This window comes from Saccopteryx leptura, chromosome 8 (genome assembly GCF_036850995.1).
Source record: "Saccopteryx leptura isolate mSacLep1 chromosome 8, mSacLep1_pri_phased_curated, whole genome shotgun sequence".
Classification (NCBI taxonomy): Eukaryota; Metazoa; Chordata; class Mammalia; order Chiroptera; family Emballonuridae; genus Saccopteryx; species Saccopteryx leptura.
In genome coordinates this window covers 8,447,475-8,466,418 of record NC_089510.1, presented here as the reverse complement: position 1 = coordinate 8,466,418, position 18,944 = coordinate 8,447,475, and the positions used below count along the sequence as shown (strand labels likewise).

The following is an 18,944-nucleotide window of genomic DNA, read 5'->3' as shown; positions in this document are numbered from 1 at the left end:
TGAACCACTACATTCAAAGAAAGCAGTCTGACAGTTCTCACCCTGACCTGGATACGAGGGAACACCTTCAGCCCCCCCCCCCCAGATGACAGGTTGTCATACACGCGGACGAGACGGCAGCTCTTTTTAAGGCTGTTAACTTTGTAATTGCACTATTGCATGGAATCCTTTCAAACCATTTATTTTGCAAAAATTGGATGTAGTCATTAACAACAAAAATCTTTGTGCGGACGTCTCAGCGTAGATCTCCTTTCGAGTTGAGCTCTTCCAAGATAGGGCACCTTAACGGGGCTCGGCTGCAGGTTGAGAACGCAGTGGAGCGGGCGGGGCGGGCACTGAGGCCCGACAGAGCTGTCACCCAGACGCGCGGACGGGAGGCGCATTGGCCAGAAGAGGGCGCCTGTGCCGTCCGCTGCCTCCTGGGTCTGTGCTCCTGGCCAGCAGCGGTGTCGCGGTGCCTTCAGCTGAACTGGACTGCTAACCTAGCCTTGTTCTCCTGACCGGAGAGGAGGGGGATGAGAAAGGATGTGTGGCTTCTGTTTTTCCCCTTTCAAAGTTTAATTGTAATTTCCAGCGTGTAAGTGATACTTTCCCCCGAGAGCTCACAGTAGGAAAAGGAAGGGCCCCTTTGAAAAGCAGCATTGTGTCAGTCATTCAGAACAGCTCTTTACAGATTCTAGCTCCACTCATTCCCGGACTCCTGCAGTGCCTGCCCTGAGCTCTGGAGCTGAGGAAGTAGTCTGCACCTTTTAAAGGGTGTCTCAGCATGCCTGCTGTCATTGGAAGGGTTTCATTATGCATCAGGAGCATGGAAATCAGTGTGTTTTTCATAGGAGGCGTTTAGGTCGTAAATTGATTGGAATCTAATTGGACCATTGATGCTAAAATTTGAAAGTTCATTCTAGTTTTGATTTGCGATATTCTGAAACGTGAGCCGATGATAGTGTTCACACGTGCAGAAACGCGCACAGACACACAGCCACCTCCGGGGCCCAGACTGCTGTGCAGTCATTGGCCATTGTGTGAAGGAAGAGTCTTTTTTTTTTTTTTAGAGCCTTGCAGTCACCATATATCTTACAGGAAGGTTATAGTATCCTACAATTTCATTGTAGGATAGAGGAGACTATTACAGGGGCATTTGATCTGATGGGATTGTCAGCTTCTGTCAGAATAATGGTATGGTGGGTATTTCTGGTCTTTATAATATCCCCTTGGCCAGTTTCCCTCCAGTGAATGTGAGTTCATACACCCCCAAGATCTAGCCGGGCACTTATGCCTTGGGAAGTCTTTTGAATTTTCTTTCTTGTAGGAATTAAATTTTGTTTTTCAATTTAGAATGAAGCTGATTACCAAAAATCAACAACAACAAAACCCCCAAACCAACCATACAAAGTACTATGAGTTCTTTTTGTTTGGAGTCTGGACTGTAACGTATGAGTTTTACTACAACAAACACGGCTGTAGTAAAATCATGCGTAAGCACGAGACCGCCAGTGCGTCTGCACTTTGGTTGGTTTTGCTCTGGCGTTGCGTTGCTGGAGCAGGTTTTACTGGAGCAGGTTTTACTGGAGCAGTTTCCTCTGTCCGTTTAGGAAGGGATGCTAGAGAAGCACGAGTACCTGACGTGGATCTTGGTTGGTTTTGCTCTGGCGTTGCGTTGCTGGAGCAGGTTTCCTCTGTCCGGTTGGTTTTGCTCTGGCGTTACGTTATTGGAGCAGGTTTTCTTTGTTCATTTTAGGAAGGGATGCTAGAGAAGCATGAATATTTGACGTGGATCCTGGACGTTTTGGAGAAGACCAGACCAATGGACGATGCTCTCCTGAAGCTCTTGTTGCCGCTAGTGCTGCAGGTACGGTACCCACAACCAGGCGCTGGTTGGCATGACGGGCAAGAAATGAATCCGATAGGAACGGTTAGGTAAGTAGAGGTTGGGAGAGAAAAAAACTATTCATTTTGAAATGGAAGGGGAAAAAATGTCTTCGTGCTACAACAGGTGACGTGACAAGAGGCTTCATAGGTTTTAGAAATTGTTCTGGCCAAGTTCATAGCTTTGTTCACATGTCCTTTTTAAGTATTCTCACCCACATTGACTCCTCCCGTCACTGAGCTCAGAAACTCAGGGTCCCTTTGCTCACATGGATTTCTATGAAAACAAAACAAACCATCTCTTTTTAAGGATACAGAGGATCTTCTACATTCATTTGACATGCTTTTGAGCCACTGATGGTAGGAACTTCTTACTGTAATGATTGGTTAAAATCTGCTTATTTTTAGGTTATCTGGATGACATTTATTAAAAAAAATAAAATTTTCTTGGAAAGGTAATACAGGCATCTGATTACTCAAACAATACAGAAGAATCTAAGGAAAAGTCACTTTGTTTCTCACCCCATACACCCTCCCAGAGACCGCCCCACGCTGGGTCCTGTGGGTCCTCCCTGAGACGGCTCTCCGTGGTGTCCCCTACAGCAGCCACCAGCCAGAGGTGCCCTCCGAACTCCTGAACCGTGACAAGTGCAGATTGTTCTTAGTGATTACACACAGGTTTTAGATGTGTAATGCAGAAAAAAGAGAGCGTGTGTGTGTTTGTGTGTGTGTGTGTGTGTGTGTGTGTGTGTGTGTGTGTATATATATATATCTCAATCAAAATCTTAATGTGGGTTTTTTTTTCATATTTTTCTTAAGTGAGAAGTGGGGAGAAAGATAGACTCCCACATGCGCCCCGACTGGGATCCACCCAACAAGCCCCCTACAGGGCAATGCTCTGCCCATCTGGGGCCATTGCTTAGCAAGCGAGCTATTGTAGCGCTTGAGGCTGAGGCCATGGAGCCATCTTCAGCGCCCGGGGCCAAGTCTGCTCCAATGGATCCCTGGCTGCGGAAGGAGGAGAGAGAGACAGAGAGAGAAGGAAAGGGGGAGGGGTGGAGAAGCAGATGGGCGCTTCTCCTGTGTGCCCTGACCAAGAATCGAACCCAGGACATACACACACTGGGCCAATGCTCCACAGCTGAGCCAGTTGGCAGGGCTAAAATCTTATTGTTTTGATTACATGTTGAAACGATAGCATTTTGACTATATGAGAATGAATAAAATGTATTGTTACCTAAATTTTACCAATGGCTACTAGAAAACCTAAAATTCCATTTGTGGCTTGCAGTATGTTTTCATTAGACAGCCCTGGTCTATAAAGTACCTTTGAAGGTTTTTTTTTAAATTAAAAAAAAAAAAGTCTATTGAAACAGTTCTCTCACCACACGTGACTGAGCCTGGTGCCCTCTCGCTCCTCAGTACTCCGACGAGTTTGTGCAGTCGGCCTACCTGTCCCGCCGCCTCGCCTACTTCTGCGCCCGGCGCCTCGCCTTGCTCCTGAGCGACAGCCCCGGCCTCCTGGCCGCCCACTCGCCCCACGTGATGATCGGAGCGAACAGCGCCGGCGGCCCCGGCGTGCCCGGCCCCGGCATGAGCCCCGTGCAGCTGGCCTTCTCGGACTTCCTCTCCTGTGCCCAGCACGGCCCCCTGGTTTACGGACTTAGCTGCATGCTGCAGGTGAGTCCCGCGCCGTGCTGCCTGGCCTTCTGCTTTGGCGTCGGGACCCAGGAGGTAGGAACGGCGTCCTCGGCGCTCACGTCCCCGCGCTGGGGCACGCCTGAGACAAGGTGTTTACAGGTTGAAATGTCACGATTTTATTTCCTTATGTTAAGTCATGCCAGGAGGTCAGTTGCTTTATCCTAGAAGAAAGTTATTGTAGTAGTTCTCCATCGGGGCCGCTTAGTAGGTCAGAGACGAGAAATCCCGACGGCCTCGTAGACGGAGCCACTGTGTCACTGCCCCTGGAAGGGCAGCTCCCGCGGCGGCATCGGCGGCTTCCTCTGTCTCCATCTTGGGTTGGTTGCCTCTCCTTCCTGTCCTTAAACCCAAACAGTTCACCACGCCCTGCTCTGCGCCCAGGGTCACTGCCGCTGCAGCAGGGGCCGGTGGTCGGGCCAGTCCCGTCAGGAGTGACAGACAGCCTGCCCCCCGGAACTCTTGGGTTGGCGTTCAGGTCACATTTCCAGGGCTCTTCTGTGTCCTGCTGTTGGCTAAGGCCTTGGGACCCGGCCTGGCCTTGGAGACAGGGTCCCCACTCTGGCAGAGTTGGCAGAGTAGGAACGGGCAGTTTCTGTGCCCTCTGACAAGGGCTGGTGGAGGGGTGCACAGGGAGCTAACGCAGTCGAGAAGTAGAATTTCTGGTCCCACCTAGAAATCAGGGAAGCTTCCTGAAGGAAGTGGTTCTGACTGGTGCTGACGATACGAGTTTAAAAAAAAAAAAAGAGAGGGGCTCAGAGTGTTCCTGGCAGAGCTGACAGCACGGGCCGAGACCAGAGGGCTGATGGGTCCTTTGTGTGCAGGTTGGAATTAATGGGACTGGGAGTTATTAATGGGACAAGAAGTACTAATGGGACTGGGAGTATTAATGGGACAAGAAGTATTAATGGGACTGGGAGTATTAATGGGGCAAGAAGTATTAATGGGACTGGGAGCATTAATGGGACAAGAAGTATTAATGGGACTGGGAGTATTAATGGGACTGGGAGTATTAATAGGACTGGGAGTATTAATCTGTTGGGGGTCAGGGCACGGAAGTCCCCTGTGTGCCTTATGACTGGGATGTCCCTGAGGGGTTTTGTGCAGGGAAGTCACAGTCAGTTGTGTGGGTTGGCTACATTGTCGTAGTGACAGCAGGGGGATGACTTGTGGGGGGACAGACAGAGACAGGGCGAAGAAATGAGCTTGGGAGTGTCGAGGGGAGTTCAGCTTTGGACAACTCGATCCCTTCGGGTCTCCGAGCGGGTATTTTCAAGATACTACATGGCTGACTCTCAGGAGCGGGGGACACCCAGCCAGCGTGTGGACTTGAGTTGCTCGGGGCCATTTGGCTGGTGTCTGGGAGGGGGTGAGGTGGCCTAAAGAATGACCAGTGAGGGGGGGACCCTGGACCTGGGGCACGAGGGGTAAGAGCCGGCAGAGGGAGCTTCACAGAGGGGACCAGGACAGTTTGGCCAGGCTGGAGGGAGCACAGGCAGAGAATATTATTTAGAAACAGAGATGACGAGAATAAGAATAATGCTGTCGTCTGTTATATATAGTAATAGCACGTCTTATGCTCCAGCCTCTGTTCTAAGCCATCCTGTGTATTAAGTCGTTCTTTCTCAGAACCATCCTCCTATGAGATAGGAACCTCTATTATGTTTGCAGCCCTAATAAGGCAGTGGTGGCCTGGGTCACACCTCAGGTACGTGGCAAGGCTGGAATTCAAACCCAGGCGGTCTGGACCTAGCGTCCACCCTCTTAACAGTGGCGCTAGGCTGCTTTTCTAGGTACTGTGCGAAGTTTCAAAGAGGAGTTAGTAGTGGGCAGTGCCCAGTGGAATAGGAAAGTCTGGTAGGAAGGTGGCTGAACTTGTCCTTGGCAACATGGCGGTGTCAGTGAAGGTGGGGAGGTTGGTGCGAAGCCAGGTTGAGGTGGGTTGACTGGTGATTCTGAGTGAGGTGAGACAATGCTCCTGGGATTTCGGGAAATGTGTCTGTGAAGGGAAGAGAGAAATTGCAGCTGGGTGAATAGAGGTTTTTTTTAACTTGTTTTTCGACAGGTAGATTTGAACATAATTGTAAGCTCGGCAGCCTAGTGGAGGGGGGGCTGAGAGGAGCAGTGGGGTGGGGGGGGCGGTGTTCCAGGTCGGAGCCCCGGGCGTGGGAGGCTTTGGGGTTGGGGACGCAGGGAAGAGCTCCGGCGTGGGCAGAGACGGGAGCCTGGCACCGCTGACGGGACGTGGGTAGGGGTGGGCGCCCGTGGGGACAGCTGCCTCGGAGGGTCAGAGACTCGACGGTCTTCCTGCCTGCCACTTGGCCGCCACAAGCACGTCTCCTGGACCTCAGACTCGAGTGTTTTCATTTTTTAGTTCACTTTTTAGGGGAATAAAAGGAAAGAAATGTTGCCTTAATTCTCTGAGCTCTCTTCATTTGCTTTTGAGGGGCATGAGAGCGTCACTGTGAAGACATGTCCTTGAAAATCCGTTCAGACTCGATTTCCGCCTCTGTTCTGCCCGGTCAGTGACTTGGACCGTGAGGCTCTGTCCCCCGGTGTGAATGGGGGACGATGACAGCTCTTAGTTATCACGTGACAGGGCTAAGGCTTTGAGGACAGAAAGCACCAGATCGGTGCTCAGTGCAGAGTAAGTGACTAAGTGTGAGCTGTCGTGTGCAGTTTGCATGTGGGTGGCAGCAGGGTGAGCGTGGTAGTTCCCAGCGTGTGTGCGGACATCTGCGTGGGCCTCTCTGTCCCATGGTCCCGTTGTGCAGCTGGGAATGACAGTGCCTCCCTCGGGGCTGCTGTGACACGTAGTGGGCTGGTCGTAGCGGTGGCCCCGTGCATGCCGAGGGTGAGCAGGACAGGTCTGGAAGCGGCCGGGCCCCGTGCACTGAGGGTGAGCAGAACAGGTCTGGAAGCGGCCGGGCCCCGTGCACTGAGGGTGACAGGACAGGTCTGGAGGCGGCTGGGCCCCGTGCACTGAGGGTGACAGGACAGGTCTGGAGGCGGCTGGGCCCCGTGCACTGAGGGTGAGCAGGACAGGTCTGGAGGCGGCTGGGCCCCGTGCACTGAGGGTGACAGAACGGGTCTGGAGGCGGCCGGGCCCCGTGCACTGAGGTTGACAGGACAGGTCTGGAAGCGGCCGGGCCCCGTGCACTGAGGGTGACAGGACAGGTCTGGAGGCGGCTGGGCCCCGTGCACTGAGGTTGACAGGACAGGTCTGGAGGCGGCCGGGCCCCGTGCACTGAGGGTGACAGGACAGGTCTGGAGGCGGCTGGGCCCCGTGCACTGAGGTTGACAGGACAGGTCTGGAAGCGGCCGGGCCCCGTGCACTGAGGTTGAGCAGGACAGGTCTGGAGGCGGCTGGGCCCCGTGCACTGAGGTTGACAGGACAGGTCTGGAAGCGGCCGGGCCCCGTGCACTGAGGTTGAGCAGGACAGGTCTGGAGGCGGCTGGGCCCCGTGCACTGAGGGTGACAGGACAGGTCTGGAGGCGGCTGGGCCCCGTGCACTGAGGGTGACAGGACAGGTCTGGAGGCGGCTGGGCCCCGTGCACTGAGGGTGACAGGACAGGTCTGGAGGCGGCCGGGCCCCGTGCACTGAGGGTGACAGGACAGGTCTGGAGGCGGCTGGGCCCCGTGCACTGAGGGTGAGCAGGACAGGTCTGGAGGCGGCTGGGCCCCGTGCACTGAGGGTGACAGGACAGGTCTGGAGGCGGCTGGGCCCCGTGCACTGAGGGTGACAGGACAGGTCTGGAGGCGGCTGGGCCCCGTGCACTGAGGGTGACAGGACAGGTCTGGAGGCGGCCGGGCCCCGTGCACTGAGGGTGACAGGACAGGTCTGGAAGCGGCTGGGCCCCGTGCACTGAGGTTGAGCAGGACAGGTCTGGAGACGGCCGGGCCCCGTGCACTGAGGGTGACAGGACAGGTCTGGAGGCGGCCGGGCCCCGTGCACTGAGGGTGACAGGACGGGTCTGGAGGCGGCCGGGCCCCGTGCACTGAGGTTGAGCAGGACAGGTCTGGAGGCGGCCGGGCCCCGTGCACTGAGGGTGACAGGACAGGTCTGGAAGCGGCCGGGCCCCGTGCACTGAGGGTGACAGGACAGGTCTGGAGGCGGCCGGGCCCCGTGCACTGAGGGTGACAGGACAGGTCTGGAAGCGGCTGGGCCCCGTGCACTGAGGGTGACAGGACAGGTCTGGAGGCGGCTGGGCCCCGTGCACTGAGGGTGACAGGACAGGTCTGGAAGTGGCCGGGCCCCGTGCACTGAGGGTGACAGAACGGGTCTGGAAGCGGCTCGGCCCGGACTGCCAAGCCACCACCTGCGGGCCAGACGCAGCCGAGCTGCGACCGCCTCGAGTTTTCAGCGAGCTCGTAGTGCACACAAAAGAGGAGACTGTGTGACAGGAACTAGAGACGGCCTGAAAAGCTCAACCCTTTATTGTCTGGCTTTTCATAGAAAATATTTGCCGACTGCTCAGCCCAGCTGCGGCCTGCCCAGCGTGATGAAGTGACTCACTGTGCCATTATTTCAAATATTAAAAAATTTTTTTCTTTTTGGAGTTCATGACTTTAGAAATTGCATATTTGACCTCATTTTTTTTTAAATTTCATGGAAAGAATTGTTTTAAGCGATGATGACTTCATTTTTATTAAGATTCCTAGGTTTTCTGTGCTAGAGAATCCCTCAGTAGCTGCACTTCCCCCCTTTCTAGTTAATAACGCTGTCTTAGAGTTGTCTTGCGCTCGAGAAGCTGAGATGGGGTCGGACATTCAGACCGAGCCTCGCTGGTGAGAAGCTCCTCACGCCGACAAGGCGTCAGCTCTGCCCCTGAGCCGGTCGTCCTTCCCCTCTCAGCCCTCCGATGCCCCTGCTTTGTTTCCAGACCGTCACTCTCTGTTGCCCAAGTGCCTTGGTGTGGAATTACTCCACCAACGACCACCGGAGCGCGACGCCAGGCTCGCCGCTGGACCTGCTGCCCGTGGCGCCCTCCCGGCTCCCCATGCCCGGCGGGAGCTCGCCCTTCAACCAGCAGGTGGGCGCTCCCTCGTGCCGGTCGGCCGGGGTGCTCGTTCTGGGGCGGCATCGGCATGGCGGGCTGTACACCCTCCCAGGCTTGGGAGCCACCGCCCGCTCTCTGCCTTCTCTCCGGGTGGCCTTGGGGGGGGGGGTCCAGCCTCTCGGAGCCTGAACCGCACAGGTCACGGTCACAGTGCCCCCTCGCCTCGCACCCCCCTGCGGGCAGTTCCTGCAGAGGACTCTCTCTCGCCCGGACGGTGGTGGTGGTGCAGGTTCTGCGTGGCCGCACCTCTCAGTCGTGGTTGGGATGCTTAGTCACTACATGTTTTTGTTAATGCTGGCTCACTTGGTTCAAAGACTTAAGAAACCTGAGACAAAGAATGGTGACCGATGTTTAGAATATGGTCCCTGGGTTTTGCCAGGCAGCCTTAAGTTAATACACATGGCTGGTGGCTTTCGTAGGGAGAAGAACGGCTCACAGGTAACATTTGGAACTGTCACCTCTGTAGATGAGGTCCTAAAAGGTTTTGTTGGCAAGCAGTTATTTTTGTGAGCATTTTTTACCATGTTGAAAACTGGCATCGATTCAGCCCTTGTAAACTTTAACTGCCCCGTGGGCAGCAGGCTGACTGAATTCCCTGTGCCGCGGTCAAGACCGTGGTTCACCATAGTACGCGCTGTTCACGGGGAAGGATCTGCACATACGGACAAGCACCAGGCTTTCCACGCATGGGGTCATAGGAAGGGGTTGTTTTTCAGGTTCGGGCGAGGATTTACGAGGCGGAGCAGCAGATAAAGCAGAGAGGCCGTGCGGTGGAAGTCCGGTGGTCTTTCGACAAGTGCCAGGAGTCGACGGCAGGTACGGACGCAGCGCTGCTGGAGGGGGCTTTCTGTGCCGTGCTCCGACTCCGTAAACCTGTCCGCGTGCCGGTAAGGGTGTTTGGGGCGGAGCCACCTCTTGAGCTCTGAGGACGTCCTCTAGTTGATGCCCGTGGATCCTGGCTGGCTGGGGCGTCAGGTCTGTTCTTTTATCTGTCTGTCTGTTTTGGCGACGCGTCTGTGCTGAGAATGGTTTCTCACGATTCCTCTTGTGCCCGTGACAGTGCTTCTGCACTGTGCTGCTCTGGCTCCGTGTGGCCCCTCACCGCACGCCTCCTTTCCGCTTCCAGGGGTGACCATCAGCCGGGTGCTGCACACGCTGGAGGTGCTGGACCGACACTGCTTCGACCGGACGGACTCCAGCAACTCCATGGAGACGCTCTATCACAAGATTTTCTGGGCGCACCAAAACAAGGACAACCAAGAGGTAGCGCTTTCTTCCTCTTTCCCTCTCGGTAGCATGTCTTCTTCTTTCTCCAGTCAGGGGCTTTTGCCAGAGCCTTTCCTGTGACGCGGACTCCCTCATGCAGGGTCTTCACCCTGAAAGCTCTCTGCCGTAGGACTAACATGCCCCCCCCATCTGTGAAAATGAAGTGTCCGTTGTGCTGGTTTACCTAGGGATCGTGACTGGAAGCATCTTCTTTGTCTTTTTCTCATCATTTCCCATCATGTAAGTTTTAGCAGGAAATCCTCCTTCTAGTGATTGGACTTTATATGGTGGTTCGGATTTACGTTAGGGGGACTAGATTTAGCGCATCAGAAAGCAGTGAGTGAGTACTTGTGGTTACAATCTTTGAAAAATCTGTAGACAGTGTATTCTACAGGATTCTCCAGAGACACAGAACCAGTAAGAGAAAAGTGATATATGTATTTACATTTATTTATATATCTATATGAGGGAGAGTATTTGCAGTCCTTCGCTGAGTCACGCTTTTTCAGACAGTGCCAGACTGTGTATATGACGGTGGTCCCATGAGATCATGATGGAGCTGAACAAGTGTTAAGAACCTCGTGACACTGTGGCCATCGTACTGTCATCACACAATGCGTCACGCCCACCTTTGTGGTGATGCCGGTGGAAACACTCACGTACGAGTACAGCACAGAAGTACAGCACGTTGATACGGGATAGGGACGATGATATGACTGTGTTACCGGTTTCTGTATTTACTATCCTTTTTATTGTCATTCTGGAGTGTGGTCTTTCGACTGCCAAGAAAAGCTTGCTGTGAAGCAGTGTGCCACGTGCAGCGGCAGCAGCCTCACGCGGCCCGGGGTTACCGTGTCTGGCTTGCCTCATTGTCTCCTGTGCCTGGTTTCGTCTCAGGTTGGTTTGTACGGTCCCATGTGCACAGGCCGCAGCCGGGCACGGTCGCCTGGGTGGGCAGTAGGCTGGCCGCCGGGTCGGCAGATGTGCGCTCTGTGGTGTTCGCGTGACGACAGGCTTGCCTGCTGGTGCGTTTCTCAGAACACATCCTCGCCATTCAGCGGGTGACGCTGTGTTTTAAGGAGTCGGCTCACGTGGTCATGGGGTCGGCAGACCTGAAGTGTGCAGGGCAGGCAGCAGGTCGGGCATCCGGGGGAGGAGAGCTGATGGTGCAACCTGGGTCTGAAGTCACCCTGGAGGCAGAATCCCTCTTTCCTGAGGGCGACTCACAGCTCCTCTGAAGGCCTTTAACTGATGGAGTGAGGCCCACTCATGTTATGGAGGATAATTTCTTTTTTTTTTTTTTTACAGAGACAGAGAGAGAGAGAGTCAGAGAGAGGGATAGACAGGGACAGACAGACAGGAACGGAGAGAGATAAGAAGCATCAATCATCAGTTTTTTGTTGCGACACCTTAGTTGTTCATTGATTGCTTTCTCATATGTGCCTTGACCACGGGCCTTCAGCAGACCGAGTGACCCCTTGCTCAAGTCAGAGACCTTGGGTCCAAACTGGTGAGCTTTTTGCTCAAGCCAGATGAGCCCACGCTCAAGCTGGCGACCTCGCGGTCTCGAACCTGGGTCCTCCGCATCCCAGTCCGACGCTCTATCCACTGTGCCACCACCTGGTCAGGCGAGGATAATTTCTTGTCTGCTGATTTAAATGTTATTCCCAGCAGCATTTAAATTGGAGTTTGACCAAAAAACTGAGTGGCATAGCCTAGCCAAGCTGACATGTGACATTGACCATGGCAAGTAATTTTTATCATGTGCTTCCCTAGCAAGAGACTGTTTCATTACTGAACTGACTGATAAAAATAGTATTTTCAATTATTTATTTTTTTTCAACTCTAATTTTGGGAGAAATGAAAAGTTTGTGCGTCCCCTTTACAATAGAAAGCGCCCACGCTGTGTCCGGTTGAGTAAGGCACCGGGAATTCAGAGGTGCGTCTTCAGGGGCGGTACCCACCGCCAAGCACCGTCTTAGTTAGCTGACTATAGAATCTCTGGTGTTCACACCAGCCCTTGGAAATGCGTATGTGGAAAGAAGAGCTAAAACACAAAGCCACCGCCACAGCCTCTTGTTATCCTACCTCCATGTGAGCTTTCTTCAGATTGTTTCTCTTTGTGAAATATCTGTGAGTCAGCACTCCACTTCTCAAAGATGAGGTTCGAGACCGTTGATGCGGATAAGATATGAGAATGTTGAGAGCGAGTGTGGTGGCTAACTCATGTGAACCCAAGTAGACATGCTCCAGGGCTTCGGGAGAGCGATCTGGTCACAGAATCTACATCGTTCTCTGCTTATCGACACAGGAGAGAGTGTCCCTGTGTTCTGTTTTGGGGTGGACACCTTGGAGTCTGTCTTTTACATTCACGGCGTGCTTTTGGGTCCCTAACCTGCTGGCTCTAAATGTTGAGTAAAAGACTCGAGTTTGGCCTCGCCTGCACAAGCCTCTGCAGTTTTGTGGTTGGTGTGATCATGTAACTTTCTAGTGAATGAAATGGCCGACTTCAGAATGCTGTGTATGCCTCATTCACCCGCAGAGACTTAACGTTACTCACGGGCACCCTAGAGAGAAGACCGTGAGTGTCTCAGCAAGGGAAGAAATCAGGTTTGATGTTTCTGAATAAAATTATATTAGCAGGTTCTCTCTCTCAAGCACAATTGTCTCCAAGGCGGCTGCTTGGCATAGCCATCGGGGTGCAAGGAGGAAGGATAAGAACTTCTATTTAGGTTGCGTTTTAAAACAGCCTGCCCCCTTAAGCAGTTCTGTTTTGTCTTAAGTTTGATAAGGAACATAATTGTTATGGTAGTATCCATATAGGAATAAGTATGTCTACAGTGAGAGTGTTTATTTAATAAGAAAATGCTGAGCCGCTGCGGAGTGTGAGTAATGTTTGGAGATCCCAGCTGGAAGAAGCTTCCTCTAGTGAGGGGCTTCGCCCAGAATGCAGTAAGTGCGCCCACCACTGGAGGGCAGCACGCGCTCAGGGCTAGAGTCCTGGGTGCTCTAGAACCCGCACACTCCATGGGAAGGAAAATGCCAGGGTTGCCCATTTTGGAGTAAGTATGTTGCATGTTGACTCAACTTCGGAAAGATTTAATGTGAGTGAATGGTTACTTTGTGGTTACTATTTTGTTTAAGGAGTAAGACAAAAACTACATTTTAACCGTAAGTTAGACTAGTCCCTTTTTCTTAATAATTGGTCAGAAAGAATAACTAGATAGAACCTTCTGAAACATTTAACATGAAATGACTTTTTATGCCATGGCCCTGGTGTCTATTTGTGTGCCTGTGTATCAGTGTATGTGAGTGTATGCATGCGGTTATGTGAGTATGTGCCTGTGTATCAGCGTATGTGAGTGTATGCATGCGGTTATGTGAGTATGTGCCTGTGTATCAGTGTATGTGAGTATATGCCTGTGGTTATGTGAGTGTGTGCCTGTGTATCAGTGTATGTGAGTATATGCATGCGGTTATGTGAGTATGTGCCTGTGTATCAGTGTATGGGAGTATATGCATGTGGTTATGTGAATATGTGCCTGTGTATCAGTGTATGTGAGTATATGCATGTGGTTATGTGAGTATGTGCCTGTGTATCAGTGTATGGGAGTATATGCATGCGGTTATGTGAGTATGTGCCTGTGTATCAGTGTATGTGAGTATATGCATGTGGTTATGTGAGTATGTGCCTGTGTATCAGCGTATGTGAGTGTATGCATGTGGTTATGTGAGTATGATCCTGTGTATCAGTGTATGTGAGTGTATGCATGCGGTTATGTGAGTGTGTGCCTGTGTATCAGTGTATGTGAGTATATGCATGTGTATCAGTGTATGTGAGTGTATGCATGCGGTTATGTGAGTGTGTGCCTGTGTATCAGTGTATGTGAGTGTATGCATGTGGTTATGTGAGTATGATCCTGTGTATCAGTGTATGTGATTGTATGCATGCGGTTATGTGAGTATGTGCCTGTGTATCAGTGTATGTGAGTATATGCATGTGTATCAGTGTATGTGAGTGTATGCATGCGGTTATGTGAGTATGTGCCTGTGTATCAGTGTATGTGAGTGTATGCATGTGGTTATGTGAGTATGATCCTGTGTATCAGTGTATGTGAGTGTATGCATGTGGTTATGTGAGTATGTACCTGTGTATCAGTGTATGTGAGTATATGCATGTGGTTATGTGAGTATGTGCCTGTGTATCAGTGTATGTGAGTATATGCATGTGGTTATGTGAGTATGTACCTGTGTATCAGTGTATGTGAGTATATGCATGCGGTTATGTGAGTATGTACCTGTGTATCAGTGTATGTGAGTATATGCATGCGGTTATGTGAGTGTGTGCCTGTGTATCAGTGTATGTGAGTATATGCATGTGGTTATGTGAGTGTGTCCGTGTGTATCAGTGTATGGGAGTATATGCATGCAGTTATGTGAGTGTGTGCCTGTGTATCAGTGTATGTGAGTATATGCATGCGGTTATGTGAGTGTGTACCTGTGTATCAGTGTATGTGAGTATATGCATGTGGTTATGTGAGTGTGTGCCTGTGTATCAGTGTATGTGAGTATATGCATGCGGTTATGTGAGTATGTGCCTGTGTATCAGTGTATGGGAGTATATGCATGTGGTTATGTGAATATGTGCCTGTGTATCAGTGTATGTGAGTATATGCATGTGGTTATGTGAGTATGTGCCTGTGTATCAGTGTATGGGAGTATATGCATGCGGTTATGTGAGTATGTGCCTGTGTATCAGTGTATGTGAGTATATGCATGTGGTTATGTGAGTATGTGCCTGTGTATCAGCGTATGTGAGTGTATGCATGTGGTTATGTGAGTATGATCCTGTGTATCAGTGTATGTGAGTGTATGCATGCGGTTATGTGAGTGTGTGCCTGTGTATCAGTGTATGTGAGTATATGCATGTGTATCAGTGTATGTGAGTGTATGCATGCGGTTATGTGAGTGTGTGCCTGTGTATCAGTGTATGTGAGTGTATGCATGTGGTTATGTGAGTATGATCCTGTGTATCAGTGTATGTGATTGTATGCATGCGGTTATGTGAGTATGTGCCTGTGTATCAGTGTATGTGAGTATATGCATGTGTATCAGTGTATGTGAGTGTATGCATGCGGTTATGTGAGTATGTGCCTGTGTATCAGTGTATGTGAGTGTATGCATGTGGTTATGTGAGTATGATCCTGTGTATCAGTGTATGTGAGTGTATGCATGTGGTTATGTGAGTATGTACCTGTGTATCAGTGTATGTGAGTATATGCATGTGGTTATGTGAGTATGTGCCTGTGTATCAGTGTATGTGAGTATATGCATGTGGTTATGTGAGTATGTACCTGTGTATCAGTGTATGTGAGTATATGCATGCGGTTATGTGAGTGTGTACCTGTGTATCAGTGTATGTGAGTATATGCATGTGGTTATGTGAGTGTGTGCCTGTGTATCAGTGTATGTGAGTATATGCATGTGGTTATGTGAGTGTGTCCGTGTGTATCAGTGTATGGGAGTATATGCATGCAGTTATGTGAGTGTGTGCCTGTGTATCAGTGTATGTGAGTATATGCATGCGGTTATGTGAGTGTGTACCTGTGTATCAGTGTATGTGAGTATATGCATGTGGTTATGTGAGTGTGTGCCTGTGTATCAGTGTATGTGAGTATATGCATGCGGTTATGGGAGTGTGTACCTGTGTATTAGTGTATGTGAGTGTATGCATGCGGTGCGGTTATGTGAGTATGTGCCTGTGTATCAGTGTATGTGAGTATATGCATGTGGTTATGTGAGTGTATGCCTGTGTATCAGTGTATGTGAGTATATGCATGTGGTTATGTGAGTATGTACCTGTGTATCAGTGTATGTGAGTATATGCATGTGGTTATGTGAGTATGTACCTGTGTATCAGTGTATGTGAGTATATGCATGTGGTTATGTGAGTATGTGCCTGTGTATCAGTGTATGTGAGTGTATGCATGTGGTTATGTGAGTATGTTCCTGTGTATCAGTGTATGTGAGTATATGCATGTGGTTATGTGAGTATGTGCCTGTGTATCAGTAGTGTATGTGAGTATATGCATGTGGTTATGTGAGTATGTGCCTGTGTATCAGTGTATGTGAGTATATGCATGTGGTTATGTGAGTGTATGCCTGTGTATCAGTGTATGTGAGTATATGCATGTGGTTATGTGAGTGTATGCCTGTGTATCAGTGTATGTGAGTATATGCATGTGGTTATGTGAGTGTGTGCCTATGTATCAGTGTATGTGAGTGTATGCATGTGGTTATGTGAGTATGTGCCTGTGTATCAGTGTATGTGAGTATATGCATGTGGTTATGTGAGTGTATGCCTGTGTATCAGTGTATGTGAGTATATGCATGTGGTTATGTGAGTGTATGCCTGTGTATCAGTGTATGTGAGTATATGCATGCGGTTATGTGAGTATGAGCCTGTGTATCAGTGTATGTGAGTATATGCATGTGGTTATGTGAGTATGTGCCTGTGTATCAGTGTATGTGAGTATATGCATGTGGTTATGTGAGTGTGTGCCTGTGTATCAGTGTATGTGAGTGTATGCATGTGGTTATGTGAGTATGTGCCTGTGTATCAGTGTATGTGAGTATATGCATGTGGTTATGTGAGTGTGTGCCTGTGTATCAGTGTATGTGAGTATATGCATGTGGTTATGTGAGTGTATGCCTGTGTATCAGTGTATGTGAGTATATGCATGTGGTTATGTGAGTGTATGCCTGTGTATCAGTGTATGTGAGTATATGCATGTGGTTATGTGAGTGTATGCCTGTGTATCAGTGTATGTGAGTATATGCATGCGGTTATGTGAGTATGAGCCTGTGTATCAGTGTATGTGAGTATATGCATGCGGTTATGTGAGTATGTGCCTGTGTATCAGTGTATGTGAGTATATGCATGTGGTTATGTGAGTGTGTGCCTGTGTATCAGTGTATGTGAGTGTATGCATGTGGTTATGTGAGTATGTGCCTGTGTATCAGTGTATGTGAGTATATGCATGTGGTTATGTGAGTGTGTGCCTGTGTATCAGTGTATGTGAGTATATGCATGTGGTTATGTGAGTGTATGCCTGTGTATCAGTGTATGTGAGTATATGCATGTGGTTATATGAGTGTATGCCTGTGTATCAGTGTATGTGAGTATATGCATGCGGTTATGTGAGTATGAGTCTGTGTATCAGTGTATGTGAGTGTATGCATGTGGTTATGTGAGTGTGTGCCTGTGTATCAGTGTATGGGAGTGCATGCATGCGGTTATGTGAGTATGAGCCTGTGTATCAGTGTATGGGAGTGTATGCATGCGGTTATGTGAGTATGAGCCTGTGGATCAGTGTATGGGAGTACATGCATGCGGTTATGTGAGTATGAGCCTGTGTATCAGTGTATGGGAGTGTATGCATGCGGTTATGTGAGTATGTGCCTGTGTATCAGTGTATGTGAGTATATGCATGTGGTTGGCACTGTCTCCTCCCTGGGTTTACTCTTCGCAGAGTTTGCTCTTTACTTTTCTTTTTCCTTTTTTTTCCTTCCCTTTCCTTTCGTCCTTCCTTCCTCCCCTCCCTCCTTTTCTTTCTTTCCTTCTTATTCAGTGAGAGGAGGAGAGGCAGAGAGACAGACTTCTGCATGCACCCAGACCAGAATCCACTGGGCAAGCCCCTCAGCCCCACCCATCCAGGGCATTGCTCTGTTGCTCAGCAACCAAGCTCTTAGCACCTGAGTGGAGGCCATGGAACCATCCTAAATGCCTGGGACCAACTCACTCCAATCTAGCCATAGCTGTAGGAGGGGAGGAGAAAGAGGGAGACAGAGAATGGGAAGGGGGAGGTTGAAGAAGCTGATGGGCGCTTCTCCTGTGTGCCGTGACCGGGAATCGAACCCAGGACATCCACATGCTGGGCTGATGCTCTACTACTGAGCCAAACCATCAGGGTGGGTTTGCTGTTTTCTTGACTTGAGTCACTGCATATTTTTGGAATTCATGGAGCTGCACTGACTCTGCTCAGCTGTGTGACCTTGAACTGGTCACTGGTGGGCTCTGTGCCTTAGTTTCCATGCTGAGCTGCACAGAGCACTTTGTCCACTGCTGAGGAGGCATAAGCACTTGCAGAATTGTGAAGCACTATGTAAGTGCAGGTAAAATTGCTATTGTTAATAATAATAACTATTATTAGGATTATTTTAGAAGAACCAATATAGTAATCTGTTAGAAATTTTAATCTGTGATCAGGAAGCGTTGCAGAGCGCTGTGGGGCGCATTTAGAAACGGATCTCACTTCTTTAAGGTGGACTTCCCCTTTCTGCTTCGACGGCAACGTGACAAGTCAGCGTGGCCACGTGAGCAGCCTCTGCTGAAGCTGTGTTCAGGGCCACCGGGGCCCGTAGGGCCTAGCCTCTTTCGCTTGCGTCTGTTTGGGGAACTTGACCTTCACTTTCCGCGATTCCCTTTTCTGTGGAACTGCAGAGGGAAAGCGCTGTTCCCCCCACTGTCTCGTGGGGGGAGGCAGCGGTGCAGGTGGACGAGGGGTCAGAGGTTAAGGTGTGTTGCATAAAGTCTCAGTATCCAGTGAACAAGCCCCTGAAAACAGTGATGCGTGGAGGAGGGACTCGAGGCCTGGGTCCTGCCCTGCGGTCAGACTGCGGTCACGGGAGTGACAGGGGCAGCTGACACTGTGCCCAGGACCGGGCGGGCAGGCCTGTGCCATGCTGTCACTCACTGCACATGGGATGCCTGTGCCTTTCTCCTCCCCCTCCCCTCCCCTGTCCTTCTCCTTCCCCCTCTCTTCCCTGCTGCCCCCAAATCCTCGGCCACTGCTCCTGTGTCAGGGCTTAGGTACTAGTGGAACGGAGTGAAAATGCAAATCTCAAAACCTTTAATGTTTATTCTAGATCTGTGCTGCTTGGTTTTCTTTTAGTGGAGTGTGAGAAGTGGAAACGGCAATGCTTATTAGGATGGGGCCGTGTCACATGCCGGCGGACGGGCTGGGAGCTGGTGGCGGGCTGCTGTGTGCGGG

The 18,944-nt window shown here is 50.6% G+C and overlaps 1 protein-coding gene across 1 annotated transcript in view; it reads left to right on the top strand.

The window, feature by feature from the left end:
* The window catches only part of MED12L (mediator complex subunit 12L), a 363,243-nt gene that overhangs the window by 67,731 nt on the left and 276,568 nt on the right, over positions 1-18,944 (top strand). The window contains exons 8-12 of the mRNA XM_066347273.1: positions 1,739-1,849; positions 3,289-3,546; positions 8,449-8,598; positions 9,342-9,441; positions 9,752-9,888. Of these exons, the coding sequence (XP_066203370.1) occupies positions 1,739-1,849; positions 3,289-3,546; positions 8,449-8,598; positions 9,342-9,441; positions 9,752-9,888 (756 nt within the window). The remainder of the gene's footprint in view (positions 1-1,738; positions 1,850-3,288; positions 3,547-8,448; positions 8,599-9,341; positions 9,442-9,751; positions 9,889-18,944) is intronic.